The sequence below is a fragment of the Harmonia axyridis genome, chromosome 2, assembly GCF_914767665.1.
Source record: "Harmonia axyridis chromosome 2, icHarAxyr1.1, whole genome shotgun sequence".
Lineage (NCBI taxonomy): Eukaryota > Metazoa > Arthropoda > Insecta > Coleoptera > Coccinellidae > Harmonia > Harmonia axyridis.
In genome coordinates, this window is record NC_059502.1 from 3,282,777 (window position 1) to 3,309,860 (window position 27,084).

General features: G+C 37.5%; 4 protein-coding genes across 4 annotated transcripts in view; 2 read left to right on the forward strand and 2 right to left on the reverse strand.

The window, feature by feature from the left end:
• LOC123672641 (serine/threonine-protein kinase SMG1) overlaps positions 1 to 23,153 on the reverse strand; it is a 46,503-nt gene extending 23,350 nt beyond the window's left edge. The window contains exons 1-3 of the mRNA XM_045606836.1: positions 23,029 to 23,153; positions 22,568 to 22,964; positions 15,859 to 22,310 (exon numbers count right to left, since the gene is read on the reverse strand). Coding sequence (XP_045462792.1) covers positions 15,859 to 22,310; positions 22,568 to 22,901 — 6,786 coding nt within the window. The 5' untranslated portion in view covers positions 22,902 to 22,964; positions 23,029 to 23,153. The remainder of the gene's footprint in view (positions 1 to 15,858; positions 22,311 to 22,567; positions 22,965 to 23,028) is intronic.
• Positions 617 to 14,225, forward strand: LOC123672644 (histamine H2 receptor). The gene is made up of 3 exons (XM_045606839.1): positions 617 to 900; positions 8,170 to 8,923; positions 13,637 to 14,225. The coding sequence occupies exons 2-3, from the start codon at positions 8,252 to 8,254 to the stop codon at positions 14,111 to 14,113; spliced, it is 1,149 nt and encodes a 382-aa protein (XP_045462795.1). The 5' UTR covers positions 617 to 900; positions 8,170 to 8,251; the 3' UTR covers positions 14,114 to 14,225.
• A 171-nt stretch (positions 23,154 to 23,324) lies between the features above and the next one.
• LOC123672645 (programmed cell death protein 5) lies at positions 23,325 to 24,000 on the forward strand. The gene is made up of 3 exons (XM_045606840.1): positions 23,325 to 23,480; positions 23,540 to 23,648; positions 23,712 to 24,000. The coding sequence occupies exons 1-3, from the start codon at positions 23,415 to 23,417 to the stop codon at positions 23,921 to 23,923; spliced, it is 387 nt and encodes a 128-aa protein (XP_045462796.1). The 5' UTR covers positions 23,325 to 23,414; the 3' UTR covers positions 23,924 to 24,000.
• Positions 24,001 to 24,135: 135 nt separating this feature from the next.
• LOC123672643 (protein disulfide-isomerase TMX3) lies at positions 24,136 to 27,023 on the reverse strand. Its single transcript, XM_045606838.1, has 6 exons — positions 26,736 to 27,023; positions 26,421 to 26,682; positions 26,035 to 26,366; positions 25,536 to 25,975; positions 25,284 to 25,479; positions 24,136 to 25,199 (listed from the first exon to the last, which is right to left on the reverse strand). Exons 1-6 carry the CDS (start codon positions 26,764 to 26,766, stop codon positions 25,174 to 25,176), a joined length of 1,287 nt encoding a protein of 428 aa, XP_045462794.1. The 5' UTR covers positions 26,767 to 27,023; the 3' UTR covers positions 24,136 to 25,173.
• Positions 27,024 to 27,084: the final 61 nt, after the last annotated feature.

The following is a 27,084-nucleotide window of genomic DNA, read 5'->3' on the forward strand; positions in this document are numbered from 1 at the left end:
CTTTCAAATTTGTGTAGAATAGAATAGAATTATTTTTAAATTTCTCTCAGTATTCACAAATAGGCCCTGATTTCAATAAAAGTCAATTTAACAATTTTTAACGTTGTTGAAACGTGAATATTTCCATGATCAAAAGAACTTTCTTTCTTCAATTTTAATTCTCAGATATATTGAAAATTTTCATTTCCAATTCTTCCTCAAATTCTAGTCTTAGTCCTAATAGTTTTAACAATATTGAAAAAATTAAAATTTAAGTTCATTTGAAATATTTTTACTGTAGAAATCCTATGCGTGAACTCCATTCACTTTTTCGAAGTAGAATGATTTATGAATAACGTGTATCACTTAAATTTGAGAAAAATGAACACAGAATGTTTCGAAGTCCAAGTAGTATAGTTCTCGAGATGCTCCCGTTAAGCATCGAATTTGGGACACCCTGTACATTTTTTAGCACGGCTTCAAAGATGAGAGTAAATCCTAACATCATCCTCACCCTCAGGACCAAACCCGATCATTGGTCCTTCGAGCCGGATCACGACTTGGCGCCGAAACTTGTCGATCCGCCCCGGTAACCTGCAGATTGCAGAATCTGCGAAAGTACACAAACCGCAAATCGACTGTGGCGCGCATATCGTGGTTGGCCGCGGCGGCGACATGTTTTGTTGATAGGGACCGGCGAGCGTAGTCGCGAGGCAAAACAAAGCCATCAGAAGAAGAAGAACACAGCGTCCAGTCTGTGACGAGTGCGTTCATCAGCCTCCCGAAATTTTTTTTCGAATATATGTGTTCCGTTAGATCCGAGCTTGCAACTAGATCGAAAGGTTTTGTAGTGTTGTAATATATACAGTGTGTGCGCCGGATAATAACAGAAGAAAAAAAGGTTAACAAAGAGTTATGACGGTAGGTACTCGAAAAAAAAATTGTGAATAAAGTGTAACGTTTGTTGCTTCATTGGTGGTCTTGTAACTTTTCTGGAAAATAAGTTAAAGAACCGAATTCAAGATTAATCGTGAGAACTCTTCGTGAATTCGGTGAATACAGTTTTTCTCAACTGAAAGTAGACAGTTTTTCGAGAAATTAATTTCGTTAAGTCTCTTCTTATGCTTCTAAATGAAGTTTCTTCAAAGACATCTCAGAATGCCTATTATTGAAAGTATGAATTCTTTATGAATTCGTTATCTTGTGCTTAAACTACGTTCTTTTTGCATTTTTCGAAGAATCATTTCTGTTATTATCGTACAATCCTTTGTTTTCTCTAAATCTAAATGAACTTATTATAAGCACATCTCAGATTCTCAGATTCATGTTTGAATTATTTGTGAATTCGGATTTTTCAGTGAACATTACAATTTTGCTGAATTCGCCAATTTCTTCATTTTATTCATTATTTTATTTTTGTCAAAAACATCTGAGAAAACCGAATTGATGGATGAATTAATGAATTCGACCTATTTTGGTTTCCTTTTAATTTTCCAATGATTGCAATTCGACCATTTTTCAAAATATTGATTTCCTACTTGGTCCCTTGTTCTTGCCTTTCAAAACTTTTGTCGATATTACTATTTTTTCTTCTTGAACCAACATCGAATAAGCTATCTTAGGACTTTAAGATGCTGCTTGGAATTTGCCTCAAAATCGATTTCTAACCGCGTTGATCTTTGTATTCGAAAATAAAAAACTAATTAAGAAGAATAATTTCCTAGACTTTGCAACATATAATTATAAACTTAAAAACTTTCAATATGATTGTGAACAAGGTATTTATCGCTTCAAAATTTATGTTAGCAGTTTCAGATCCGAAACGTGAAATTATATTAATCAAAATTCAGTAACAACCTCAAGTTCATAGCACGAAGCATAACCCTATCAATCTTAATGTTCAATGGGTCAAAATATTCGTGAGAAAATCTGTAATTACAATCTATTGTCTGAAATTCGCGATGTTCTTTATGAGATTCGGATATGTCAAGGGAAACGGATTTTTTCAAAAGATTCTTTGTTGGATTCAGTCAAAACACGTTGATGCGGAAACATTCGTTTTTCAAAACATACTTTTCAAGTTATCGAATCGATTACATTTTGTTTCGTCTAATTAAATTTTTATCGAATAAAGACGATCACCTTCCAAGACTATTCATTAATTTCTTTCAACGCGACTGGCACCTGATTTGCATAAATATGAAATAAAATAAGTATGCAGCACGAATTCAAAAAGAAGGAGTTTGTAGACCCCAAGTGATAGGATATGACAGGAAGTGTTTCATTTAGGAAAATAAAAATAAATATTTTACACTCAATGTAGAATTGAAAAAAAAGACATAAAAGAAGATACTTTGGAAAAAAATTAATGATAATTGTAATTCAACGAGAACAAGATGTTTACCGATTTTTTACTGGATAGCAATAACTCTCAGAGGTTCAAAAGCGTATACAGTGAGTCTTTTCCTAACACAAATTATAATATTGTTCTATAATGAATGGAAAGTTCACTATTCATAAAAAAAACGATATTTTCCTATATTGACACTAGATGTAAACTCCTTGCTTTGTATAATTCGATTTATTTCTTAGAATTCCACATACCAAACTTGCTCCTCCACATAATAGAAAAACTTTGTACTGTTTGAAATTCTAACAATATATCTGCCTGTCTTTGTCGTATCGAACAGTATAAACATAACCTTCATTTCGAAATTCAAATTCCATGACGGATATGGAATGTTCACAAGACATTACCACATAAAGGATTCATCATAATTTTCCATCGCAATGTCTTTATCATGCATGTCATGAAACCGTCGAGAGAAATGGAGAAATTAAAAAGATATCTACAGTTGGGAAATTTAAGGCAAAAACTTTAAATTATGCAGTTTTTGTTGAGTTTATTTAGTAACAGAATATTCATCATACTTCCAAACGTGAAAAATTAATTTTTTTTTCGTACGTAATGAAATCGCGGAAATTGAGAAAATAAGAACAAACAATAAATGTATGAACTTTTCAGAAACGATAAAAATTATTGAAGAGTGTTGGATTGAAAAGTCTTCACTCAAAAATTAATTTTGAATCCAGAATAAAATAATATTTTTCTACTTTTCTATAAATTACAATTTTTTCAATACATATCAGCTTCTTCAGACTTGACATTTTCAAAATGTGAAATTTTGAATTTGCAATTACAAATTGTAAAATTTAGACTTTACATTTCCAAAATGTAAAATTTAGAATTTACATTTTAAAAATGTAAAATCTAAATAAGCTACTGTGCAGCGAAACAAATGTAATTTATAGAATTGAAAAGTTGAAATAGAATAACTGTCATTTAGAATTTACATTTACAAATTGTAAAATAGACTTTATATTTCCAAAATGTAAAATTCAGAATTTACATTTTAAAAATGTAAAATTTAAATAAGATAGTGTGAAGCGAAACAAATATCATTTATACATCTGAAAGTTGAAATGGAATAACTGCCATTTAATCTTCGTATAAAAAATGTATCGTTCATTCGATTCACCCTGTATATCATACTTCATGCTGGCATACCGAACAAACAAAGTACCAAATTTCGTGAGAAATTCTACTATCAAGATTTGCTTTGGAAACCTAATCGCGAATTATTATTTATTTACATCTATAATTTAAAATATCCGTGAAATATTGGTTCAACGTATTCAATTTCATTCATTTCTTGTCGACAATCCTTGTTCCCCGGGTATATGTCGTGTTAGAAATGACATTTTCTTTGAAATGCAAACCGTTCATTAAAGTCCAACAACTGGGTATCATTAGTGTCAAAATGAAATCATTGATAAGATCGACAACAATCAGCATTTTCGTGCTAACGATGCAGAAATACTTGAGAATGTTTTATTTATTTAAAAAAAACATTAGAACGCAACGAATCACGATTTTCTCGATTTCAACAATATTCGACTCAAATCTGAGTTTATAAATATGAGTTTGTCCCATTAGAAATTCGGTTTTCATTTTAGTGATAGAATAGAATTGATTTCGAAAATATGAAAATAATCGCAAATACAGGGTCTTACTAAATTGAAGGAATAAAGGAAAATGAGAGATTCCTTGGATAATTTTAAGGAAAAAAGTCTCATAAACAAGGGCCTGCAAACGCTTTGTTTTCGAGATACAGGGTGTTTCTTGTAGTCATACTTTTTTGTGATGATTATATCAGTTTTTATCGAATCTTTATTGAACTTCGCTAAATAATTATCAAAATTTATAATTAATTTATTCATTACAGCTTATTCACCAGATTTTTGGACTTTCTTGAGGTCTACTAGAGAATTGTTCGAAATTTTTTCTCAAAATCGGTATCAAATGCAACCAAACTACAAGAAACCACTGTACCAAAGTTTCTTTTCATATTTTTCTATACGACCAATGAGTACAAAATGTTTTTTTTTCTGTTGAAAACTCAAACTCTTATTGAATTCTCATGCATGCAACCTTTGAATTACAGAATCCCAGAATTTAATATTAAAAATGATTTTCTCTTTCTTTCTAATGCAGAACAACGTTTGTCGGCCAACAGTAATGGCATCTTATTCTATGAACTGCAGCTGACATAATGTCTGTCAAACTGATGTCAACTTGACATCGACTGTCAATGTCTTAAAATCTTTGGACGACTCAAGAGTGACAACAGATTCAATCGGGTTGAAATTTTGAGTGTAGGTGTAAAGAAGGTTTTAAGCTTGATGCAAATGCTTATGTTTATCCCACAACAGAATCATAAAATGCCTAATATTTACGTAATAGTAGATCGTACTGAGTTGAAATTAAGTTTTTATGTGTAAAATGAGAATCCTGAATGTTCACTCTGAATTTCAGGAGGAACATTTGATAAGAACGGATAAACTAACCGACAACAATGACATCATAATGAATCGCATCTCATATAATTCAGTTGTCTCCAATAGGCACATAAATGAACGAACGCACAAAACTTTCATCGATTTTTTCATCATAATATAAATTCTAGTTCTCAAGTGTTTTTCTTCAGTGATTCTAACCTTATCTTTCGAGTGTGTATTTATAGCCACTGTTGCGAAGCATTGACACATAAAAGTATCGAAACTTTCCTTAAAGGAAAAACCAATGGATACCGACAGTTCAAGATCTACAAAAAGTTCCACATTCCTTTAAAATATCGGCTAGACTAGCCCATCTAGTAACCACGGCAAAAACCCCGATAGAAAGTAGTCGGCCGAGTATTTTAACCCATCAGGTTATTCCCTACGTAGACCGGTGTATGCACCTCTTTCTGCATCGGGTTTTCCAGAAACACGCCAACTGGATGCACAGCAGAAACATCCCGAAGAAAAACGCTTCCGCCTCTCTATCTGCTGGTATCAAAGTTACCTTCGAGGCGAAGCGCCTCGAGCATACGTGATTACTTGATGTTGTTCTAATCGAGGTGTACGGGGGTTTTACGAAAATAATTCGCGCTTTTGACGATTACCCGAAAGAATAGGAAGAGATCTGATCAGCCTTGAAGTAAAAGTGAGTATTATTGGAAAATTCGACTATTTTGAATTTTTAATACTAATGGGTCGTTTTTCCAAGAGCTTGAGAACTTTAAACGAATATTTCCCTCCTGTCAAAAATTCTATGTATATGGGGAACAATTATCTAAAATTACGGCGATAATTGCATTGTAGGAAGCGAAACAGCACTGCGATTATTGTTCTGTTCATAGATGCATAGTTTCTATGCATCTTACTCAGTTCGAATCTATGGCAATTCCATTCTACATCAGTTTGACAAGTGATGTAACAGTTTATTCGGGAAATATTCCCCCGAATTACACTCGTGCATCAAAATGACCGGATAATTTCGCATTCCAGCGTGTTTTCTTTGAAAAACTGCATTCGGTCATTTTCATTTTTGGAGAAAGGGCCCTCCACCAAAATGAACTCTTGCAGTTTTTATGACAACACGCTGTCATGCAAAATTATCGGTAATTTTGATGCACTTGTGCAATTACTTATGGTAATTAAAGACAGAATTATTTTTTCAAAGTGAATATCCACAATTTGGAAGCGTTGTTCTGGCTTCAAACGATTCATGATAAATAGCGAATTCCATAGAGTAATAAACATAGATAGAAGAAGTATACGCATTCTTTACATATCCCCAACATGGTTAGATTACGTTGTCGGATTGCGATATATTTTCAAATCCACAATTTTACTATATCGTTATGAATGTATATTATATTGAATGAAATATATTTATTTGAGTGATTCTCAATTGAATATGCAAATTTGAATATTTGGAATCCGATATTTTTCCTAATTGTCGAATTTATAATGAGGAGAACAATATTTATTATTTTCTGTATCTATCTGCTGAAATCCAAGGTTTGGCAACTTTTGCTCTTCTAGTGTCATCGGTTGTTTCACGTCGTTTGGCGCGCTTGAAGTTTGTTTTCTGAATTTCTGATATATTTAGGTTTTTATTTCGATATATTTTGAGTTAATATGAAACGTTGATTCACTATAGGACATAAGAATGCGTTCTTCGTGGAGAAACTCGCGAATTGAGTGAAATATCGTATCACTGATATGTTGTCATTTCCGCGCGCTTCATGTCAAATTTGATAGTTCGTGTTGGGGACAAAATTTGCCTACTAAAAATGACATATGCTCCCTCTATCTATGTTTATTACTCTGAGGCGAATCCTTACTGAACAGAAATGTCAACACAGTTTGACATTCTCCACTGTCAAACCGTAGACAGCAACCATCGGAAATTCATGCAGCTTAAAAAACACCCGTTACAAAAAAATTCTACATAGAATCTCAACATTTAAAACGTGTGTATGTTCAAGGTAATAACAATAATTAATTACTGTTCCAACTTATTACTTCAAAGCTACCGTGCTCAGAGTTTTTTTTCATTTCCTGAGCCGTTCCCACCACTGATTCAACATTAATGTTGCAGTAAAAATCTCAAGCGTGGATACATTTTAAAAAAGCGCAATTAGGTAAAACGAAAGAGGCAGATTTCACGATCTCCAATCGACGACCTCGGCGTTCGCGCCGCACACTCATCGATTTTTTTTTCCAACAGAGCCTTTTCAGGTGCGCCAATCGACGGAAGTAACAACGGGGCACCAGATGCGGCGATACACGCCAGAGGAATAGCTTCCGTTCCACAAAATGGACATGTTGCATAACGCTAGTAGTTTTTACAATGTCGCGTGACTCAGCGCGAATCGAAGTTCATCTTTGGTCGACGGCGATCGGAGATTATATTGTGTTTTTCTTCGAAACAAGTCGACTAACTCCGAACCTGTACCTTTTTTTAATTTCAGTTTTTTTTGACCTTAGTGAATCACTATTCAGTCATCATCCAAATTTATAGTTCAAACTCCATCAAATTCACCACCACCAGACATACACAACAGCTAATGCCCTAACGAGGTACCTGCTTCCTTGAAATGTCTGCTGGTCCTCGATTTCTTTTTAAATCGCTGTCGATTTTGCACTATTAAAATGCTTTGGTGTCTGACAAAATCGATAAACTTCTTAAAAGGTTTATTATAGCAACAAAGACTGGGATAAGTCTCGACAAAAAAATCGATGAGCTTTCTTGCGCTGGCGTTTGTAAGATACCTTTCCTCTGTGAGAGAATACACATCGGGCCTTCGAATATGCTTTAGTAGATATACACAACATCTTGTTCTCTAATACTGAAATTCTCTCGAATGTCGAAAGCTTTTACCTGATAATTAATATGAAATATATCGAAATACACAAGAATTCCAATAAACTGTGAGAAGAGACACCAATCGTTCAATTTCTAAAGAAATTTCTTAAGTTTATGTTGCCAATCCTTAGCTATGTTAGCCCGATGTACTTATTTTGATTGTGCCTAGTCATTTCATTAGTATTGGACTTGACCAGCCCAAAGAAGAAGGAATTGTCCTCCATTTATTAAATACTTTTAGTCATCAATTCATGGACCCTGTTCTTAGAGCTAGAAGCGGAACAGCAACTTGTATACCAAACTAGTAAACCCTGCAGACCTTGCAGACAAATTACAATTTAACAAATTAAAGTACTTGACTTGAATCAAATTCAAATTCTAGACCTAGTGACGACCCTTATTAACCCACTTAACCGACTCTCTCTTTCCAGATACCCCAATCAACAAGAAGACCTGTGCCGCCGCCATAACCCTCAACAAGATGCCCCAAACCAACAACCCTACCACCACATCATGACGCAAAGCCTCTGCAACGTCCCCTACACGGGCAGCGTACTCTGGCTGTTCGTCTACACCGCCATCGTGCTCATGAGCGTCGTCGGCAACACCCTCACCATCCTTGCCATCCTCACCAGCAGGAAGCTGCAGAACCTCCTCTCCAACCGTTTCGTCCTCAGCCTCGCCGTGAGCGACCTCCTCGTCGGCTGCTCCGTCCCCTACCACATGGTGCCCCACTACTGGCCCGAGATCTTCCGCCATCGGATGCCCTGCCTCCTGCGCTTCAGCCTCATAGCCTTCGCCTGCGCCAGCTCCATCTACAACCTGCTGCTGGTCTCAGCAGATCGCTACGTGGCCATAGTGCACCCCCTGCACTACAGCAGGTGCATGACGAGGAGGGTGTCGCTGGTGCTCATCTCCATGGTGTGGGCCATAGGGCTGGGGCTGGGTTCATGCCTGCTCTACTGGAACCATTGGAACGAGAATGGAGGGGTCTGCGACATAAGCCTGGCCCCCCAGGTCTACCTGAACTACCTGCTGGCGCCGCTGTTTTTGGTGGTGTGGACTGTGATGCTGGCGTTCTACGTCAGGATAGTGAAGGAGGCGAAGGATCACGCCAAGAGGTTGAAACACGCGGCCAGCGTCTCCAGCCTGCCTGGTCTGTACGAGCCGTCCAAGTCGCTCCAGGTATACAGGGTGAAAGATTAGTCTGTCTGAGATAGTTTTGAAGGCTTATATTGTACGTCAGCTGTTACTTAGAAGCCTACAACAGCGGTAGGCATCTTCAGAGTCTTATGTTCTTGAAAGACAGTATATACAGTTCACAAACCAACACAAAAATTGGAGGAAGTCTTAAGCAAAATTGATACGCACCAAGTTCAGAACAGCGTTTCAAGACTTGTTCAGTTTTTTCGTTGGTTTGTAAACTGGCTGAGGCACCGAAGAGTTGAAATGCAAATAAAATTTCTCTAGCCAAATCATTTAGGGAACTTTCTACTCTAGATTATTTTACTAGTTTTTTGGTCTTTCTGTTCAAGCTGTAACAATTAGACAAGAAAACTTTGCTCGAGTAATCCTACTATGAGTTACAATTTAAGACCTAGTGACATCTGAAGATGCTTCTCTCAGTTGTAGGCGAAGCGCGAAAAAAGAGATTAGACCAATGTTAGGAAGCTTGGAATTTCCTTAATTTGTTGATACTTGATCTGGTTATGACAACGATAGTTCAGAAGGTCTTACAGATAGTTAGAGGGTGGTTTCTGCGACGTAAGTGTTGATAAAGATACTGAGAGACTTCTTCTTTGATAACTATGATTTGAACATTGCTAGACTTTCTTCCTTACAGAGTAAATATCTCACTTCTTCAGGCAAACGACAAAGGATATAAAAATAGAATTTTTTTTCGAACAATGATATAAATTCCAGACACTTATACGAACAAAGTCGAGACGCCTGACGTCGAAAATCGAGGCTGGGATTTTCGATCAATTAACACATATGTATCAAAGTGGGACACCGTGTATATCGGTCAGTCGGTCAATAGTAACGTCCATCAATTCGCGATGCATTAGCGGCGATACGATTCGCTGTATCTGCGAATATTTCTGTCTGAAAACCCACCTAGCGATGCGTCTGCATTTTGTTTACTTCTCGCGTCGATATCGCGAGCCTTTTTTTTCTGTTAACGTGACCCTCGCCTCTCTTCCAACAAAGAGATGTGTGAACGACGACAGGCGTAATACCTGTTGTTCGAAGGCTTGACGTTGGCCAGGTGCAGGTACTGTGAGTTTTGAAAGTGCTCCGAAAATATCGGTTTGCAACTGAGAATTTGCTAGAAGAGTGATAGATTATTTGATGATATAAACATTTTTTTATCCTGTTAATTGACGTCCTCGTATATTAAGAAAATGTATGATATTGAGTATGTTACAATTACTCTAAAAACTTTTTTGCCTATAAAAATTTATTTAAAACTTCGGGCACACAGATTGTCGTAGTAAGAATTCAATGAAAAAGTGTTTGATGCTAAGAAACTCATTGCATACTTATATATACAACATTTTCAAAAATAAAAACATTGAATCAATGATGAAAACAAAACTTTTCGTACACTAAATTGTTTAAATATATCCAAGTGACGTCATTGATGACGTATATTAGATGGAAGTTCGATTTGGAGGCTTTTTGCAATTTTATTTTTTGGAAATTAAATGACAGTTATTTTAGTTTCACTTTTTTATCATTTCAATAAAACTTGTTTCGATACATAGTAGCTTCTTCAGATTTTATATCTTGAATAACTGAAATCTGAAGAAACTGCTGTGTAGCGAGACAAAAGTTGTCAAAAATGGGCCTGAAGTTCAAATAAAACCTCTTCAAATTCTTGATAATATTCAGACAGATATTCGCACCGTTGCAAAAGTGAAAATCAATCATCGGATTGATTGATCGCGATGCGATATTGTTCTTGACTGATTCGAAGCACGAAAGCTCAAGGTACTGCTATTTCTCGTTTCCATCCGCTGGTTTATTATTGGAAACATCAGTCAAAATGGATAGAACGGTAGTTATGATATATGCCGTGAGTGGATATTGAAAGCATTGATAACAAGTTATTAATTCGAATGGAAAATATCGATGATCCATAATTAAACATTGTACGCTGAGAGTGAATGGAAGCATTTCATCCATCGACGAAAAAAAAATAGCTCCGACATTCCCGACTAACGTGGGCATTGATTTTTGTCTGTTTGATTAGATCTTATTCCAGTCTACATTGGGGAACACCTTTACAGTGTTCTAGAATTAGATACAGCATAAAAAGTCTAACTATTATTCACATAATAAATTGAGAAATTTCTATGGTTGTTGTCTATGGTTTGACAGTTGAGAATGTCAAACTGTGTTGACATTTCTTTCTAATATGGTTGGGCAATTCATCATGAATCGTTCAACGCCAAAACAACGCTTCTGAATCGTGGAAATTTACTTTGAAGAAAATAAAGCTGTTCGCGAAGTGGAAAGGGCAGTTTGTCTATTTTATGGTGAACATAATCAGCCTCGTGAGCAAGCAATTCGGTCAATTATTGATCGTTTTTGCACTAATTTTATTCTTCTCGGCTCAAAACCATCATCAAGATAAAGAAATGTGAGTACCGAAAAAAATATTGCAGCTGTGGTGACAAAGTGTTCAAGAAGACGCCGAAATGTCGATACGTCGCTGTTCTCAACCTGTTGGCCTTTGTCCTTCGTGGAAAATTACGTGCCTATGAAATATGCGATAATATTTCTGTCTTGTATTAATATTCAAAGTTCTCAAGCTCTTAAAAAGTCACACATTACAACCCTAGTGAATAAAAACAGTAACAACATCAATTTGTGCCTGAAACTCGACACTTTCAGGCACACACCGAACAAAGGAACGCTTTCCATTATGCAATTAACAACTACCATCTTTATTTACCGAATCGGCTTTCAGCAAATCGGTATGAAAGCCGAGCGATGGTCAATATCAGGCGTTCGAAAGGATCGATAGCTCAGCAGCGCTATGTAAATATTGACTATCGCGATCTCTTCGGTTAATTGAAACAGATACATCGTTTACAGTTTCGTTTGAGTACGTCTGAATCGAATCGGCTATCAAATCTGCCCACTCGTTAGCGAATTGGCCACATTGTAACAATTTTCGGGGGGATAACCGATTTGTAGATTGATTCGTGAGTAAACACGATTAATTTCTCACATTGATTGCTTCGTTTTTTGAGATTCAACTCGCGAAAAATTCGCCAAATGTCAAAGTGACATTTGGTTTAACTATACATACTTCTATGTTCGTCTATTTCGATGGTACGTGTCAAAGTGACGTTTCATTCAATCATAGAAAAAAGCGAGTTAATTGATTCGATGGAGCACAGTTTTTAAACGAAGTTTTTTTTTTTTCATCTTCGACCTGAATGTCAAAACATCGGGTAAAACTACGGACTGAAAAATTAGAAATCTCTGAAGTAAGTTTTCGGGAAATTCTGGCGATTCCAGAAATTGGAGAATTCATCATGAACATGGCTGGTACGATTATATAATTTGAGAATAGAAATTAGAATGAGTACTTTTTCGGAGGTTATGACAGATGTCAAGTTGCAGAATATAGGTTAACGTCAGTTTGACAGGCAGGATGTTGGCTGCCGATCGAAGAACTTTACGATATTTAAATTGTTCCATAAAGATGGCTCTGCATTCGGAAGAAAATGCAAAATAAAAAAGTGATATATTTCAACTGAAAACGAACATTATGTAAATTTGTCCAAATATGCAAAAGTAATAGGAGTCTATTCAAATTTAATTTGGCGATGATCTTCATATCTAAATATGTAAAAACAACATAAAGGTCGGAAGTAGCAAAAACTGTTAAAACGTTTATTCTTGTCCAAACATAATCAACATAATCAAACCAAAGCCGCTACCACGTTCTCTCAAAAACCGCGAATCATTGAACTTGCTCAACACCAGAGATTATGAACGGTATATTCCATTTCCATATAATGACTCATTGCGTCAAGATCAAACCGCATCATTTTGGAAACGACCTAGCCCAGCGAAAACAACGCAATTATAAAGATGCGGCAGAACAGGAAGTAGGTACATATCAGGTCGATCGTCGTTATTTTTTTCCACCTATAGGAACGCGAAATAGTCCAGAGAACATAAACCGAATGTTTTTCAGGGGATCACGTATATCACTCCCTGTTTAGATAAGATTCAATCGAGTATTATCGCATTTACTGAAAAGCTTTGTTTATCGCAACTCTCGAAATGTTGATACGCTATAAATTCGAGAAAAACAGAAATTGGATGCGCAACACACACAAATCTGAAACAAACAAATTCTCCGCCAATGGGCGTGGCACTATGCTACCACGCCCTTCGCAGTGCGTTATTTTAGGTCTTGCAACAACCTGAACACCTATGCCAAATTTCATCCAAATGGGGCTAAGTATAACATCTAATGTCTTGATGTCCCGGAAATTCCTCCTTTTACGCACGCAAATTGTGGAAATTTACTTTGAAAAAAAAGAGAAATCTGTTCGAAAGTTCATACAGCGTCAATTTCACGGTCAACATAATTGGCCTTAATCTACTCTTCTCAATTCAAAACCACCAATAAGACAAAGAAATGGGCATACCGCGCAGAAAAGTCGATACGTCGCCGTTCTCAACTTGTTGGCCTTTGTCTTCCAACTACGTGGAAAATTAACGTGAGAATCTTGGCTTAAGTGTCAATGAAATACAGCTCATGCAAAAATTAAAGCCAAATGATCAGCTAATTTGAAACTGGCTGAAGACGAGCATGAAGCTCTTTTCAGGTTAAATGGCCTTCCTAATAGCCTCCTTTTTTCGTTACAGATGGTCTTCGTCATCCTCGGCTGCTTCACCGTCACCTGGTTTCCCTACTTCCTCTGCATCACCATCATCAAAACCAAGGGCAAGTTCTGCATGCTCTTCTACGAGATCTCCTTCTGGATGGCGGTGGGCAACTCCGCCATGAACCCCCTGATCTACGCCTGGAAGAACCACGGTTTCCGACAGGCGTTCCGCTACCTGCTGACCTGCAGGCTGCCCGACTCCGCCCACGCGGACTACATCACCAATCACGTGCCGAGCAACAGCAAGGTCAACTCGATACGCATAGAGAGGGGCGGTTACTGCAACGGCAGCGTTGGTGATTTGGTGAAAAGTGAACGCGCCGCCTCGTTGGTGAGCTGCAAGCCCGAGTCTGACATGGACAGCGAGCACACGGTGGTGTCCGAACTATCGGTGACGGGTCTGTATGGCGCGGCGTTCGAGAGACTTGCCAAAGAGACCTACGTCGACAGGCTATAGTATGCGCGCGAACATGTGTGTGGTACTTTAGTGACATTGTCGACCGACTTGATGACAGTTTGCATCGATGTGATTTGTGTGTTTTTTCTTGTAAATAAATTGATCTAGTTGTGTTGCTTTTTGTCTGACGGTGATCCGTCTAACCCTATCCTAAGGTATTGCCAAGCACAAGGAATTTACCTCAAGGTGACTTAACAAACGTCAATAATAACCTTCAAATAAGTTTGCATTCCAAAGATTCACTTGGAAATTGCAAGGTCTGTTCTAATGAAATTTGGTATGAATATTCATTGCTATGCCGTATTAAAATAGATACTATAAAACTTCTCCAAACGAGTTGAAATAATAAAATAATAACTATGGTTAGCTTAGGGACGCTAATGTGCGTTCATAGAGTTGCATACAATGCGCGTACATAACCTATTAAGTGGTAAAACATTTCAGCGGTTTCCCTCATTTATTAAGTCTGAATATTTTAAATCTGTAGTAGATAATTGTTCGAGGCGTTCAACTTGAGGTTACAACTGAATTCAAGAAATCTCAACATCGAGTATGCTTCAACAATTACTAAACCCTGTATTACACTGGGTATTTTTCATGTCTATTTCTGACATAAGGCAGGCACAATTACACTATGCCATTTTGACATTTGTTTGAAGGCTAATAGAGCAGTATCAGCAAAAGTCACAGAACAGCTGCTAGGGGGACATTCGACTGGCTTTTGATTATTACTACTTCGAATCGAAGTAACCTGTCCAATGGGCTATGCGTATGCTGAGATGTCTAAAAAGATGGTGAACGCACTCGTCAATTTTTGAATGGAATGACATTTGACCAAATTGAAAATATTAGTTTTAGTTCGTGGCGGCGTCGCAATATCATACTTGTCATTTCGATCTTTTTTCCTTTGATTTTGATAGGATACATTAATTAAAACCCGATCCTGGCCAATCAGAAGCGATGTGTAACCGAGTATGATCGTTCAAAGTCGTGAAACAAAACACAAAAAGTTCACTACATAGACAAACTAATCTATGGTTCACTAGAATGAAGTCAAATATGTATATGAAATAGAGAGAGTTCATCGGAGTTGAGGTGTTCTTACAATTTCAAGAGTTGCTTACACAGGTCATAAATATAATGCAAGATACATAGGTGCAAAACTTATAAAATTCATAAATAATAAATAACAAGAATCTCTCATAATTTGTGAAAAGCGCTACCTACAGTTGACTTAACGAAACTTAACTTATATTTCCAAAATTGGCAAAAGAAAATCTAATCAGTCCATACACCTGGTTTTTAGACATCTTAGCGTATGCTCTTCTTGTTGTTACATGTACCCCCACCGTCTGATCAGAGCATAGAGTGCTGACACTTCTCTAATACAGAGCAGCAAACCTTGAAGTTAAATTTGAGGTTATGTTTATGTGTGGTTCGTGAATATTCGAGAGATTAATCTCATTATGTATGTATTAAGACAATAATAAAATCAATAAAACATGAACTTATAGCTATTATAGACACTGTCCTCCCTAATTTGAGTTATGTCACATCAAACAAACAAAAATCGTGTTGTCCCACAAACATTTTGACAAATCAGAGGGGAAAAGTTCTGTTGAATTTTTTGAGCGTTAAAAACATGCCTTAACACATTTCAAACAAGGAACATCAGGCTCAAAAATTAACATGAAAAAGACCTAGAACGACAAGGTATAAACTAATAAAAACTTTGGAACACTCACCTCAATCCCGGTCACGCCAAGCGCCTCTCTGATGTTGGGCGTCAGTCTGAACGGCACCTTCTCCGGCACCCTGAGCGTCTTCCCCTTCTCGAAGCACACGTTGTAGTCGATGTGCACCACCTCGCCGCTCGTCAGGTCCACCAGCACGTTGTCCAGATGCCGGTCGCCCAGCCCGATTATGTAACCGATTATGCTCATCACCGCCACCGAGTACGAGTACCTCTTGGTCACGTTCCACCAATCGCTCGCGCTTATCGAGTTGCACCAGAGCTCCTTCGCGAGCAGATCGCTCGGAGTCTCCGCCATCAGCTCCGTGAGCACCTTCTTGCACGCGCCCAGAGGCCACTCCTTGCGATTGTCCACGTTCTTGACGCCGTGCTCGACGAGCAGCGGGTTCAGCTTGTTGTAGAAGAGCTCCGAGGGTCTGAGCACGACCGCGTTCGCGTTCGAATTGTTCTTCGAGTTGTTCGGTTTGGCCAGCTCGCGTTGCTGCCAGCGTTTGTACAGAGAGAACACCGGCGTGGTTCCCTCCACCCAGTTTATGAGTCCCGACCTCGGCCCGAGCGGTATCACCGAGTAATGTCTCGCCCTGTACAGGTTCTGACCGGTAGGATCCACGTTCTGGGCCATCATCGTGTTGGCGATGTTCAAAAACTGCATTATGCGCTCGTCCAGGTGCAGATCCTCCAGGCCCTTGAACAGATACGTGTACGTCTGTCCGTCGGACCCGTAAAACACCAGCTTCTTAGGTTTGGTCTTCGTCGGTAGTATGGAAACCACGTTGGACACGTGGGAGATGGTAACCGTGGTCTTGGAAGAGGTCAGACCGGGCATGGCTATCATGGTATCGCGTATGTTCGCCAAAATCGGGCTTATGTCTTGCATCTTCAACGAGTACGACGACCTCTTCTGTATCTTCTGTTGGAACTTCTTCTGCAGCCCTTTGAGGGGTATCAGAGACTCGTGAGGCTTTTCGGGGTGTTCAGGTTGCTTCAGCTTCGTGATCACGTTGTCTATCTCGTCGGAAAACTTCTCCTTGAACATCTTTTCGTGGGGAGTCTCTGGTTCAGCGCTCGTCACCTCTCTCAGCTGCTCCAACACGAATATTATAGGTTTTATGATGATCCTGTGCTTCTCGGCTATCAGGGACACCTTCTCCTCCTCCGACAGGTTAGGATTCTCCATAACCTTCTCTATCTCATACTCCAGCTGTTGTTCACGCTTGGTAATCTCGGAACTGTGTTGAAGCAACGTTCCTAACCAAAGTTCGTCCCATAACAAAGTGATCCTTCTCAGTTCCCTAACCAGGAGTTGCACCTGCGAGATGGTTTCCGGATCTTGCTTGCTCAGCGTGTCTACCAGCACTTTGAAGGACGACTGCAGGGAGCTGGATACTTCCTCCTCCACGTCACTTTCATCGTCTTCATTCTCATTCAGATCGTCGTCTTCGTCTTTTTCGATCACCTGCGAAAGACAGTCTTTGGGAAGGGTTATTTCGGAGAAATTGAATTTGACTCCGCCTTCCAGGGCACCCACGACTGCGGGGAAGGTGATGAGATGGGGAGCGTCTTCGGCTACTCTACATAAAAGATCTGACACGCAATGGTGCACGTAACCCTCCGGATGGTTCAGTCTGCTGAAGAGCTGTGGTATTATAACTTTCCACGGCTGGGTTGGAGTAGCTTTCAGTCCCTCTTCTAGGGTGCCCTGCAGTTCTAAAGCGTATCGTACAATCAGCCTTAAGAGTCTCAAAGTTATGGTGATGGTGGTGCATTCCATACTCTTGGTGATATTCTCCGAATTGGCCAATAGATGGAGGTATTTGAAATACGCTTCGGCGCTCAAATTGTAGTAGTTGTAGATTCTCTTCTGGGTGTTTCTCCAAATCTGCAGCAACTGTTCTAGGTAATCGTCGTCAGCGTTCTGAAGAGGTCTTATGTTCTGTAACTGATTTTTGATCATAAAAGAAGTTTTAATGGAGTTTGAGTCCAGATCTTCCTCGTCTGTTATGTTTCGGTTCTGCGACAGTATCTTGAATATTTCCAAGATTTCCTCTTCGTTGGTATCTTCAGGTAATAAGCTTTTTATAGCGTTACAATCGTCTTCGGTCAAACTGTTGGTCGAACTATGACCGTGATCCAAGATTTTTCTTCCCCATTTGTAGCACCAGGTTCCGAAAGAGCTCCAGCCTTTGGCTAGAGTTAAACACTGATGAACGCTGAACTGCAGTAATTTTCCAATGGCCATTTCATTCAAGGGGATGATTCCTGAAAGGTTATTATCTACCAGTGTTATATCTGGAAGAACGAGTAATAGTTTTCCAAGATGAGAGTTCATATCTGTAACTGAAATATCATTGTTTTGCATCCAAGAGGCCAATTTCAAGAGAATTTTGCTGCTCATTCTTCTCAGTTCAGGGCCACCGTACAATTCTGTATGCTTCGATATCAAGGTTGAAGTGGCTGCACATAAATTGAATATGTCCTGTTTATTCTCCTCTTTTGTGTAAAGCAGCTTGATGACCTCGGAAACAGCTCTTGCTGTATCAACGGTCCATATTTTAACGTCAGCAATTTTATTTATCACGGAAACTGCTAAATTGTTCGTTCCTGTATGGTGGTCACTCAGTATGAGATCTTTCTCTTCCAAAAACTTGTAGATTTGTCTGTAGGCCAGATTAAAATTCTTCTCTTTCCTCGCTCTGTTTATAATATCCAATCTAAGATTGCTACAGAACGAATTGAAGCCTTGATTCTGCATACTGCCAAAATATTCCGACCACCAGAGAATCTTTCTCAAAATGGAAGAATCTATCATGCTCACCTCGGTCTCGAAATTTTCAGATACTAAGAAAACTGTGTTGGCCGGTATATTATTGTAAACATTCTTGAGGCCTTGGCCTATGTATTGTAACAGGCAGAACGTTTGGAAAATGTCACAAGGTGCTATGTCAAGATATTCTTGAATTGAATTCTCGATAAGATTAAGATTCAAATCTATTTTCTCGTTCAGGTCTTCAGTGATGCGATTTGTCGAAAGCTGCAGAGCTATTCGGTATAGATTGTTTTCTGCAGTAGACAGGGTGTTGTAACAACTCCAACTTTTCGGTTTGTCATCAGTATTCCACTCGGATAAAGTGGACAGTTCGTGAATGCCACCTTCCAATTCTGCAAAGCTTGTAGCGCATTCCCAATCATTTGAGTAATACCAGCATTTTCTATGGGCCTCATTGAAATCTTCATTTTCTGGATTTTTATGCCAAGTCAGAACGTCCATCCAGTGGTGGAACTCTTTGAGGCAAGCTTCGACTTGGTCATGTATAAAGTTCCTAATTTCTAAATTGATCTTTTTGATATCGTCCTCGTCGTCGCTGTCTTCGTTCGAAGCCATCTCTTTGAGTACCTTTCTGTAACCTTCGATAGCCACTTCATACTTCTTCGATGATTGTTCACCAGCGTATTTGATCCAACCGTATTTTCTACCATGTTTTCCTTTCAAATTCTTGCACCATACATAGAGCCCGTAAATGGCTTCAGTCTCTCTCAGATTTAGAAGCGCCATCGTCATGAAAATAGCACACCTCTCAAACTCTGCCGATTGAATTCTATCGGAAGCCGCCATTTCTTTCATGAGGGCATGCACATGCCTTATTACTGTGTTGAACTCACCGGCATGTAATGCTATGTGTATAATCACCATACGAACTCTAGTTATCCACTCGTTGCATGTGTTGGAATTAGCAACAAAGAAAGTTCTCACTAATTTAGGCGGTTGAGGCATAGCGACAGCACAACCTTCTGCAGCGTTGTAAATCCGTTTTTCTAAGTGTTCAATGAATTGCAAGAGCAAAGATACTCTTACCCTAGTTAACCTGTTTTCATGTACAACAGTCCTATCTTTGTTTATCGACAAAAGTTCGTTACCAAGTTGGTTCAGGGCGCCTTCTATCTTCATGAAGGTTTCGTTGGGTTTTCCCAATGGCGTCCGTAACTTTGAATTCACACAAAACTGAGCGGCCTCTAACATGGCCCAATTGTGAAGAACGTTCTTAGAATTGATTCCTAAATCGTAAAAGAGTTCCATGTTCATTTGAGACTCTATGTCCAGGCATAAACTGGAAACGAAGATCTCTTCCAAGCAGTCGATGCTGGTCTTCTCACTTTCCGGATCAAGTAAGAACTTCATCAATTTCTTGAATTGAGACGGGCACATAATATCGTTAAAAATTGCCCCAGTGGAATGTAGGTACTGCGCCATGGTTATCATATAGCTGTTATAGTCTTTAGAAGTGGAATTTTGGTGTTTCGAATTATTCACCGAGCTTATCTTGTTAAACTCTACTACGGCAACATCCCAAGGTATGAGAGAAGCCAGTTTGGAGTAAGCCATTCTCAAAATTTCCTTGTTGGAACTCATGTGGAGTTTGCACAAATCGCTTACGTTTATCAAAAACGTATTGCTCCAAGGCAGATGCTTGTAACTCAAAAGTTTGTCCAGATTTTCGCAAACATGCAATGCTACGTCTTGGTTCAGGTTATAACCGCATCTTACGAGAACTTCAGTGATGGACACGAAATTTTCCTTGTTGTAAATGTTGATGAGGTACACTTCTGCTTTGCACAAGACATCTTTGATCCACTTCAGTGTGGACAAGACTACTTCGTGGCCAGAGTCGACATTCAAGGTTTTGTAGATAACGTCTAGGATCGTGGTGAAATTACCTGAGTTTGGTGATGAATGTGGTACATCGTCTTTAGAGCCATCGGTGATGGAAAATCTGGTCAGGCTAGAACTGTCCTCGGTTCTACTCAATAAGGAGGACGTAGAAATGTAGTGATTATAGCATCGACAATGGGAAAACAGAAGGTACATCAGACCGTACTGAACGTCTGGAAAATTTTGAGCCAAATTCTGATCGTAGGGCAACAAATGGATAGCAACAAGTTCTAAAATGCTCGGTTTGAGAGCCCACATGACTATGATTGAACTGGCGTTGGCCAATTGGGATAAACACCTCAAAAGGAATATCACAGAATTTTCGGCTTCTCTTTCAGAATATTTCTCAACATCAGATTCCGCAAAAGGGTTGTTATCGGTGAAAGGATTACAAGCAGGTAAAATTTTCCTGTAAACAGTCTCGAAATCTCCCAACACATATCGATAGGCTTCTTGTACCAATGACACATTCTTCAAATTCAGTAATGCTTGATAAACTAGTATAACGGACTTTTGAATATCCAAAAACGGGGATAGACGTAGTTTCATCAGCTCAGATTTTGGTCCGAGCAATTTTTCTATCAATTTCACGGGTAGATTGGCGGAAAGTTCTTTCAGAATCTTCGAAATGAAGATCAACATCGAAACTATGGTGAACTCGGTAAACTCATTCACTAGAGACAATTCCGATTCGATGAGATTATACACAGAATTCACCAGAGTCTGAGTTTTTGTTTCGAGGAAGGTGAGTAGGATGGCGACACAATCGTTGGTAGCGATTGTAAGATTTTCCGGTATGTAGGATTCCAGCGCTTCTGAAGTTGTCTTGATAATCTGGGCTACGAGACTACTGATCAAATCCGGTCGTACGATCTGAGTCTCATTTGCACTGATACACTTGTCCAGACATTTGAGAATGGTATTCATGGCAAGCACCAAAACGGTTATGTGCTCCAAAAAAGAACTATCGCCTGTCTCAGAAAGTTGCTTTGAATAGTTCACTATATCCTCCAAGAAGTTCTCAATGAGGTTGAGAGAAAACCCTAAATTGAACTGGAAGTGTTTTGGAATTCGTTGCAGGTTTGTCGAAATGAATTCAATGGTGGAAAGCGGCTGAGTGTGATCCACGTGCCAACCAAATAGGAGATCTATCGTATCCCGGAAGAAGGGGAAAAAACTGTCAGGATATAACTCGACAACGGTCATGAGTACGTCCAATGTTATTTTGAAGATAGGAGCACTTTCCGTATTTTCTATTATAGATACCAAGTTCCTAATTAAGTCCTCACTGTGTTCTTGAATCACCGGAAGTTTGCTTTCGAACAATAAGGTTTCCTTCAGTGTCTCAACGAGCAAAATCTGCATGTCTTCATAAGATGTAGTCATCTTACCAAAAAGCCAGTTCTGATATCTGTCAAAATCGTGCTCTTGTCCCATTATGTAACCCATCCTCCCCAAGGCTCGAGCTGCCTGTTTCTTAGAAGGAAGCCCTGGAGAAACCTGTAGAATTTCGAACATGGACTCACCCAGTATGTGGAAAGCTTTTCGAATATAAGGAGCATTATCTGGAAGCAGTAGAACTTCTAGCAGTTTTTTGGAAATTACTAAAGAGTTATTCTGGTCAGTTTCCATACTTAAACGGCGCAATAACTTTGAAATCCTAGTGTCTTCTGGTAAATTCAATTTCAAATCTGTCTTCTTATCATTTTCATAAAATTTGCCATGATGAGAATTACCTGTTGAGGAAAACAAGAAATGCATATTAGTCCCCCAATTTATCAAGTTTGGTAGATTTATAGATAAAGAAGTTTATTGAAAACAATGATTAATTTAGGAGTACTTCTGGCCTAAGGCAACACTAAATTAAAACAATTAACTTGAAAATGATCAGGAGAATGTTATCTTCAAACTACTCTCTGGTTTTCATTTTGATTTACAAATCTGAAACCTCTAACATGTGAAAGTCAGGAATGCGTATAAAAAACATACTCACCAACAGCATCTGCATTTCTACTAGAAGAGTCATGATATTTTCTGAAGGAATTTAATCCTTCCCTTTCATTTCTGCGAGTAACTGTTCCCCTTGATCTAAAACCCTTACGATCAGTAGTCCAAGTTGAAGGACGAAATTCAGTAATCCTGCTTCTAGAGGTGGAATTACGGAATCTTCCTTCTCTCAGGTAACCTTGGCTTCGGTTATTAGACTCTGGGAAATCCCAATCAATAACGTTGCTCTCACCATTTTCCGCATTACTCTGATCATAATTGCTGATTTCGGATGAGGTTTTTGAAGATCTCAACTTATATGTGGTGTTATTTGATATCATCACTTACATTACGATTAAAAATCTTTAACTGCAACTATGGATTATCGCCGATTTCACAATTCACTGAAAATAACAAATACAGGAATAATTAGAAAAACCATCTTAACTAAATATTTTTTTTACTCACATAAAAGCAAAATTTTTATGAAACTGTCAACAGAAAATTCCAGTTCAACATCCGCATCATTAAAATGTAGTCACAGAAAAAGAATAACAGAATATTGAAGACTAATCTGTGGCATAATTAAACCATTTCCGTTGAAATTTCAAAATTAATAAAGGAGATCAATGAAAGTTTCATTGGTTGGGTTGGATTATCATCAAACAGCATTCAAAGAAGTACCATTTATACAATTAACAATTCCGTCGAAATTTAAATAAGATCAAATTTTGGGAGTTTTCAAAAAGTTGAAAGACAAAATCCATAGAATATAAAATATCTATGCTATTACCTATTCAATCTGTCAAATAACCTCGTTACTTCAAATTGTAAATATAGTTCAATTTTTCATTATGGAAGATCCAGAGCTTGAAAAAATCAGAAATCAGAGATTAGCGCAACTACAATCTCAATATAATGTCAGTAGGAAAAGAAATTTTCAGATTTATAACCTATAATCAATTTCATGAATTTACAGAATGAAGGTGGAGATTCTGAAGCCCAGAGAGCTAAGCAAGAGCAGGCTAAAGAAGACACAAAGCATGCAATCCTTTCTCAAATTTTGGACCAACAAGCACGTGCAAGATGTAAGTCTGTTCTTCTATATAAACCACTGTTCAAAATGAATGAACTATTGGTTTAATTTACAGTGAATACTCTCCTTTTGGGAAAGCCTGAGAAAGGACTAATGGTTGAAACAATGTTAATGAATATGGCAAGGAGTGGTCGGATAGCTCAAAAGATCGGTGAACCTGAACTCATCCAACTTCTAGAAAGTATAAATGCGTCTACACAATCTAAACAAACCTCAGTGAAATTTGATAGAAGAAGAGCTGCCATTGACTCTGATGACGATTTTTAATTTATTCAGCTGCATTTCTTGTAAAATTTGAAATGCTTATTTATGCTACAATTAATCAATAAACGTTTTCTAAATAATTTATGTATGTATTTAGATTATATTGAAGCAGCAACTAAACAAGTTATATCATTTGAAATTGCTATTTTACGATTCAGTTAACTTCTGGAGCTTGAGGAATAAGGAAAAATTGTTGAGGGAAACATAAAAAATAATCAATTTAAGTACTTTATATTAGAAATAACAACATCTAAAATATAAATAAATAGAAAAACTTCATTGATGAGATCAGTTCTTATTTATAAAGAAAAGTAACAAAATTTTGGTGTTTCACCTGAGCCGTATGTAGAATGGAATATATTCAAATGTCATAATATAATCGACCAAATAATTCCTGTGTATTTTTGATCTGAATGGAATTTCGTTAGCATTGTGTGAAACATGTAATAAATTACCTTGATACTTTCACTTGACTAACTCCACTATCTATTTCAAGGACAATTTTCAATACAAAAAAAGGCTATTTGACAATATAAGAATATTGTCCTATTTATTGACATCCTCATGAATCATACACAATAATTCAACAGGAAACGTACAATATTAAATATGCCAAAAAGCTTCAGAAACGAACTGAATTGAGCGAACTTACAGTGACATCAATTTGAAGTAAATACCTGTGACATTTGCATTTTCGTTTCTTTGAGTTTATAGTGCGCTAAGAATTTCAATATATAATAAAATATGCCTAAATAGATTGATTTCCCCTAAAGAAATGTCAATGGAAGCTAAGGGTATTTGAAACAACATTGAATTCTAAAAATATATAAAGGAAACAAGGCACACGACTGTTTATACTTCCAAGTGACATCACTTGTGAAAAAATTGCATTTTAGCTGCATATTTTGAGGAATATTCCAGAGGTTACAAAAATTGTCAAATAGCCTATTGTAGATCAACATGGGGAAATGGGTATTTTTTCAAATATCCTAAACAGGTACAGTAAAAACTAGAAATACAATATGGCACCAAAACAACTACCAATTATTATTTAAACATGATTAATTACAATATTTTTGCCATATAAAATTAATCGCCTGAAAGAATTTCCTGATTAAAACCAAAGACAACATACAGATTAACTACACACTCCAATTATAGACATTTGGTTAGACTCTAACCCTTAGAATGTTGAGAACATAACACTTATGAAATTTTATACGTACCTGTCTCACGAATATCTATCTCCGGACTTATTCCTTCTTTTCGTGTAATAATTCTGCAAAAAAAATTAATATTCATGAAAATATTCCGTTCTCTTTATTTTTTCAACGTAAACGAAGATTTATAATTGTGAACTGACCTTCTTCATCATCTTCATCGGCATCCAAAATGTCGGCACAACAAATCGAGTACAAAATCAGAGAGAGAAATCCAAGTGGTAATCCAAAGAGAACAGTTGTTAAAACTGGATTTCCCCTCCACATTTCTGACAACGCAGTTCTCCCTTCAAAATAGGTCCTGTAGAATTTGACCATCAAACCATTCCCTCCATAAACCTTTGAAATTAGAATTTTTAGAACAAATACAAAAGCCAAAAATATTTTATACATACTGGTGCTGACTGGTTATGAATTCTTTCCAAAAAACTCTCCAAATATTCTTTGGTCATCTGCAGTGCATCTTCTTCTTCTGGAATATGATGGTGATTCGTTGTACTGTTCAAAACCAAGAGATAGGGTAACGGTAGAACTTGCATGGCAATGCTATTTGCTAGGTCTGGGCTTCCCACCCAACCAAACTGAAAATACTTGTGGTATTTTTCACGATTCTTGGTGATAACTGATTCTACCATATTCCTAAACTTCAACATTTCTCTAGGTATTTCATGGGACTTGTCCTCTTCAACTACAGCAAGAACAATATATTTCTTAGTCTGTAGTATCTCATTGATATTGCCTCTAGTTATTTTAGGGAATGTTGCAAAACGTTCTTCATTGATCCAATTGTACATTGTATTGTTGAAGTGCTCTGGATCACTTGTGTTTGCATCAACTAAAAAGTTCAATATTATGAATAATTTTCATAAGAACTAACACTAAAACTATTCCTACCTGTATAAAAATAATGAGCATTGTCCTTATGGACAAAAACAGCAGGCAAATCAGTAGTGATATTGAAATGAGAACCAGCTATTTCCTTAGATGCAACATAAAAGAAACTATGCGGTTGCATTTTAGAGGCAATATTATTGAAAGAATCCCATAATGGACCTTCTTGATCCCCAACATACATGAAAAATAGTTGATTCATGCCTTGAAGATTTGTTATGCTTTCTGGCCTTGTAACTTGTTGAATCGGAGGTCCCGCCATTCTCAGAGCAAAATTGATTATGTCTTCTTTATTTCGATCACCATGGTACGTGAAGTCCTCATCTGATGTGATACTAGAATTTCAAAGTTTTCAAACATTTTTTTTGATCCCCTTTTATTCAACTCACAATTTTATGGTTGGAAAACCATTAATTGAAAATTCAGAAGCTATAGATGTGAAGCGAGTACAATCTACTCTACCCACCCTTACATTAGTTCTATAAAGTGCTTGAGAAACCTGTGCCCACACAGGTTCAAGTCGTTTGCAATGACCACACCAAGGTGCATAAAACTTCACAAGCCATAGTGTATTACTTTGCTTACGGATTTGAGCGAATTTATCACTCAATTCCAATACTTTTGATCCTGAACAATTTAAAAATACAGATACTGAAATGAATGATAATGTAGTAACAATCTAATGAATAGTACTTTCCGTATACCTGTAATCAATAATGGGAAAAGTATATTCATTTTGATATTTTATATTAAACATATATTTTTACGAATCCAATAATTTAATAATAGATTAATCGATCATTATAATATATACATAAGGATTAATCAATTTGAACAACATACGACTGCTGTCAAATTTTTCAATTCTGTAAAAAGGAGTGTTCCATAAATGAAACAGATACTCCTTTTTTTGTAGTGACCGCAGAACTATTTTCGGGAAACCTTATTCAGATTATTATTTATTTGTTATATACTATCTATTTTCATGATTGGAAGCGTTTATCGTCATAATCTTTTACTATCAAAAAAAAAAAAAAATTAATATGGTGTCAT

Coding starts and splice junctions, on each gene's coding strand:
- LOC123672644 (XM_045606839.1), top strand. CDS start 8,252: ATGACGCAAAGCCTCTGCAACGTCCCCTACACGGGCAGCGTACTCTGG. Junction 8,924..13,636: donor AGCCGTCCAAGTCGCTCCAG/GTATACAGGGTG, acceptor TTTTCGTTACAG/ATGGTCTTCGTCATCCTCGG.
- LOC123672645 (XM_045606840.1), top strand. CDS start 23,415: ATGGAAGATCCAGAGCTTGAAAAAATCAGAAATCAGAGATTAGCGCAA. Junction 23,481..23,539: donor AACTACAATCTCAATATAAT/GTCAGTAGGAAA, acceptor ATGAATTTACAG/AATGAAGGTGGAGATTCTGA. Junction 23,649..23,711: donor CCAACAAGCACGTGCAAGAT/GTAAGTCTGTTC, acceptor TTTAATTTACAG/TGAATACTCTCCTTTTGGGA.
- LOC123672643 (XM_045606838.1), bottom strand. CDS start 26,766: ATGAATATACTTTTCCCATTATTGATTACAG. Junction 26,367..26,420: donor GGTTTTCCAACCATAAAATT/GTGAGTTGAATA, acceptor TTGAAATTCTAG/TATCACATCAGATGAGGACT. Junction 25,480..25,535: donor TTCATAACCAGTCAGCACCA/GTATGTATAAAA, acceptor CTAATTTCAAAG/GTTTATGGAGGGAATGGTTT.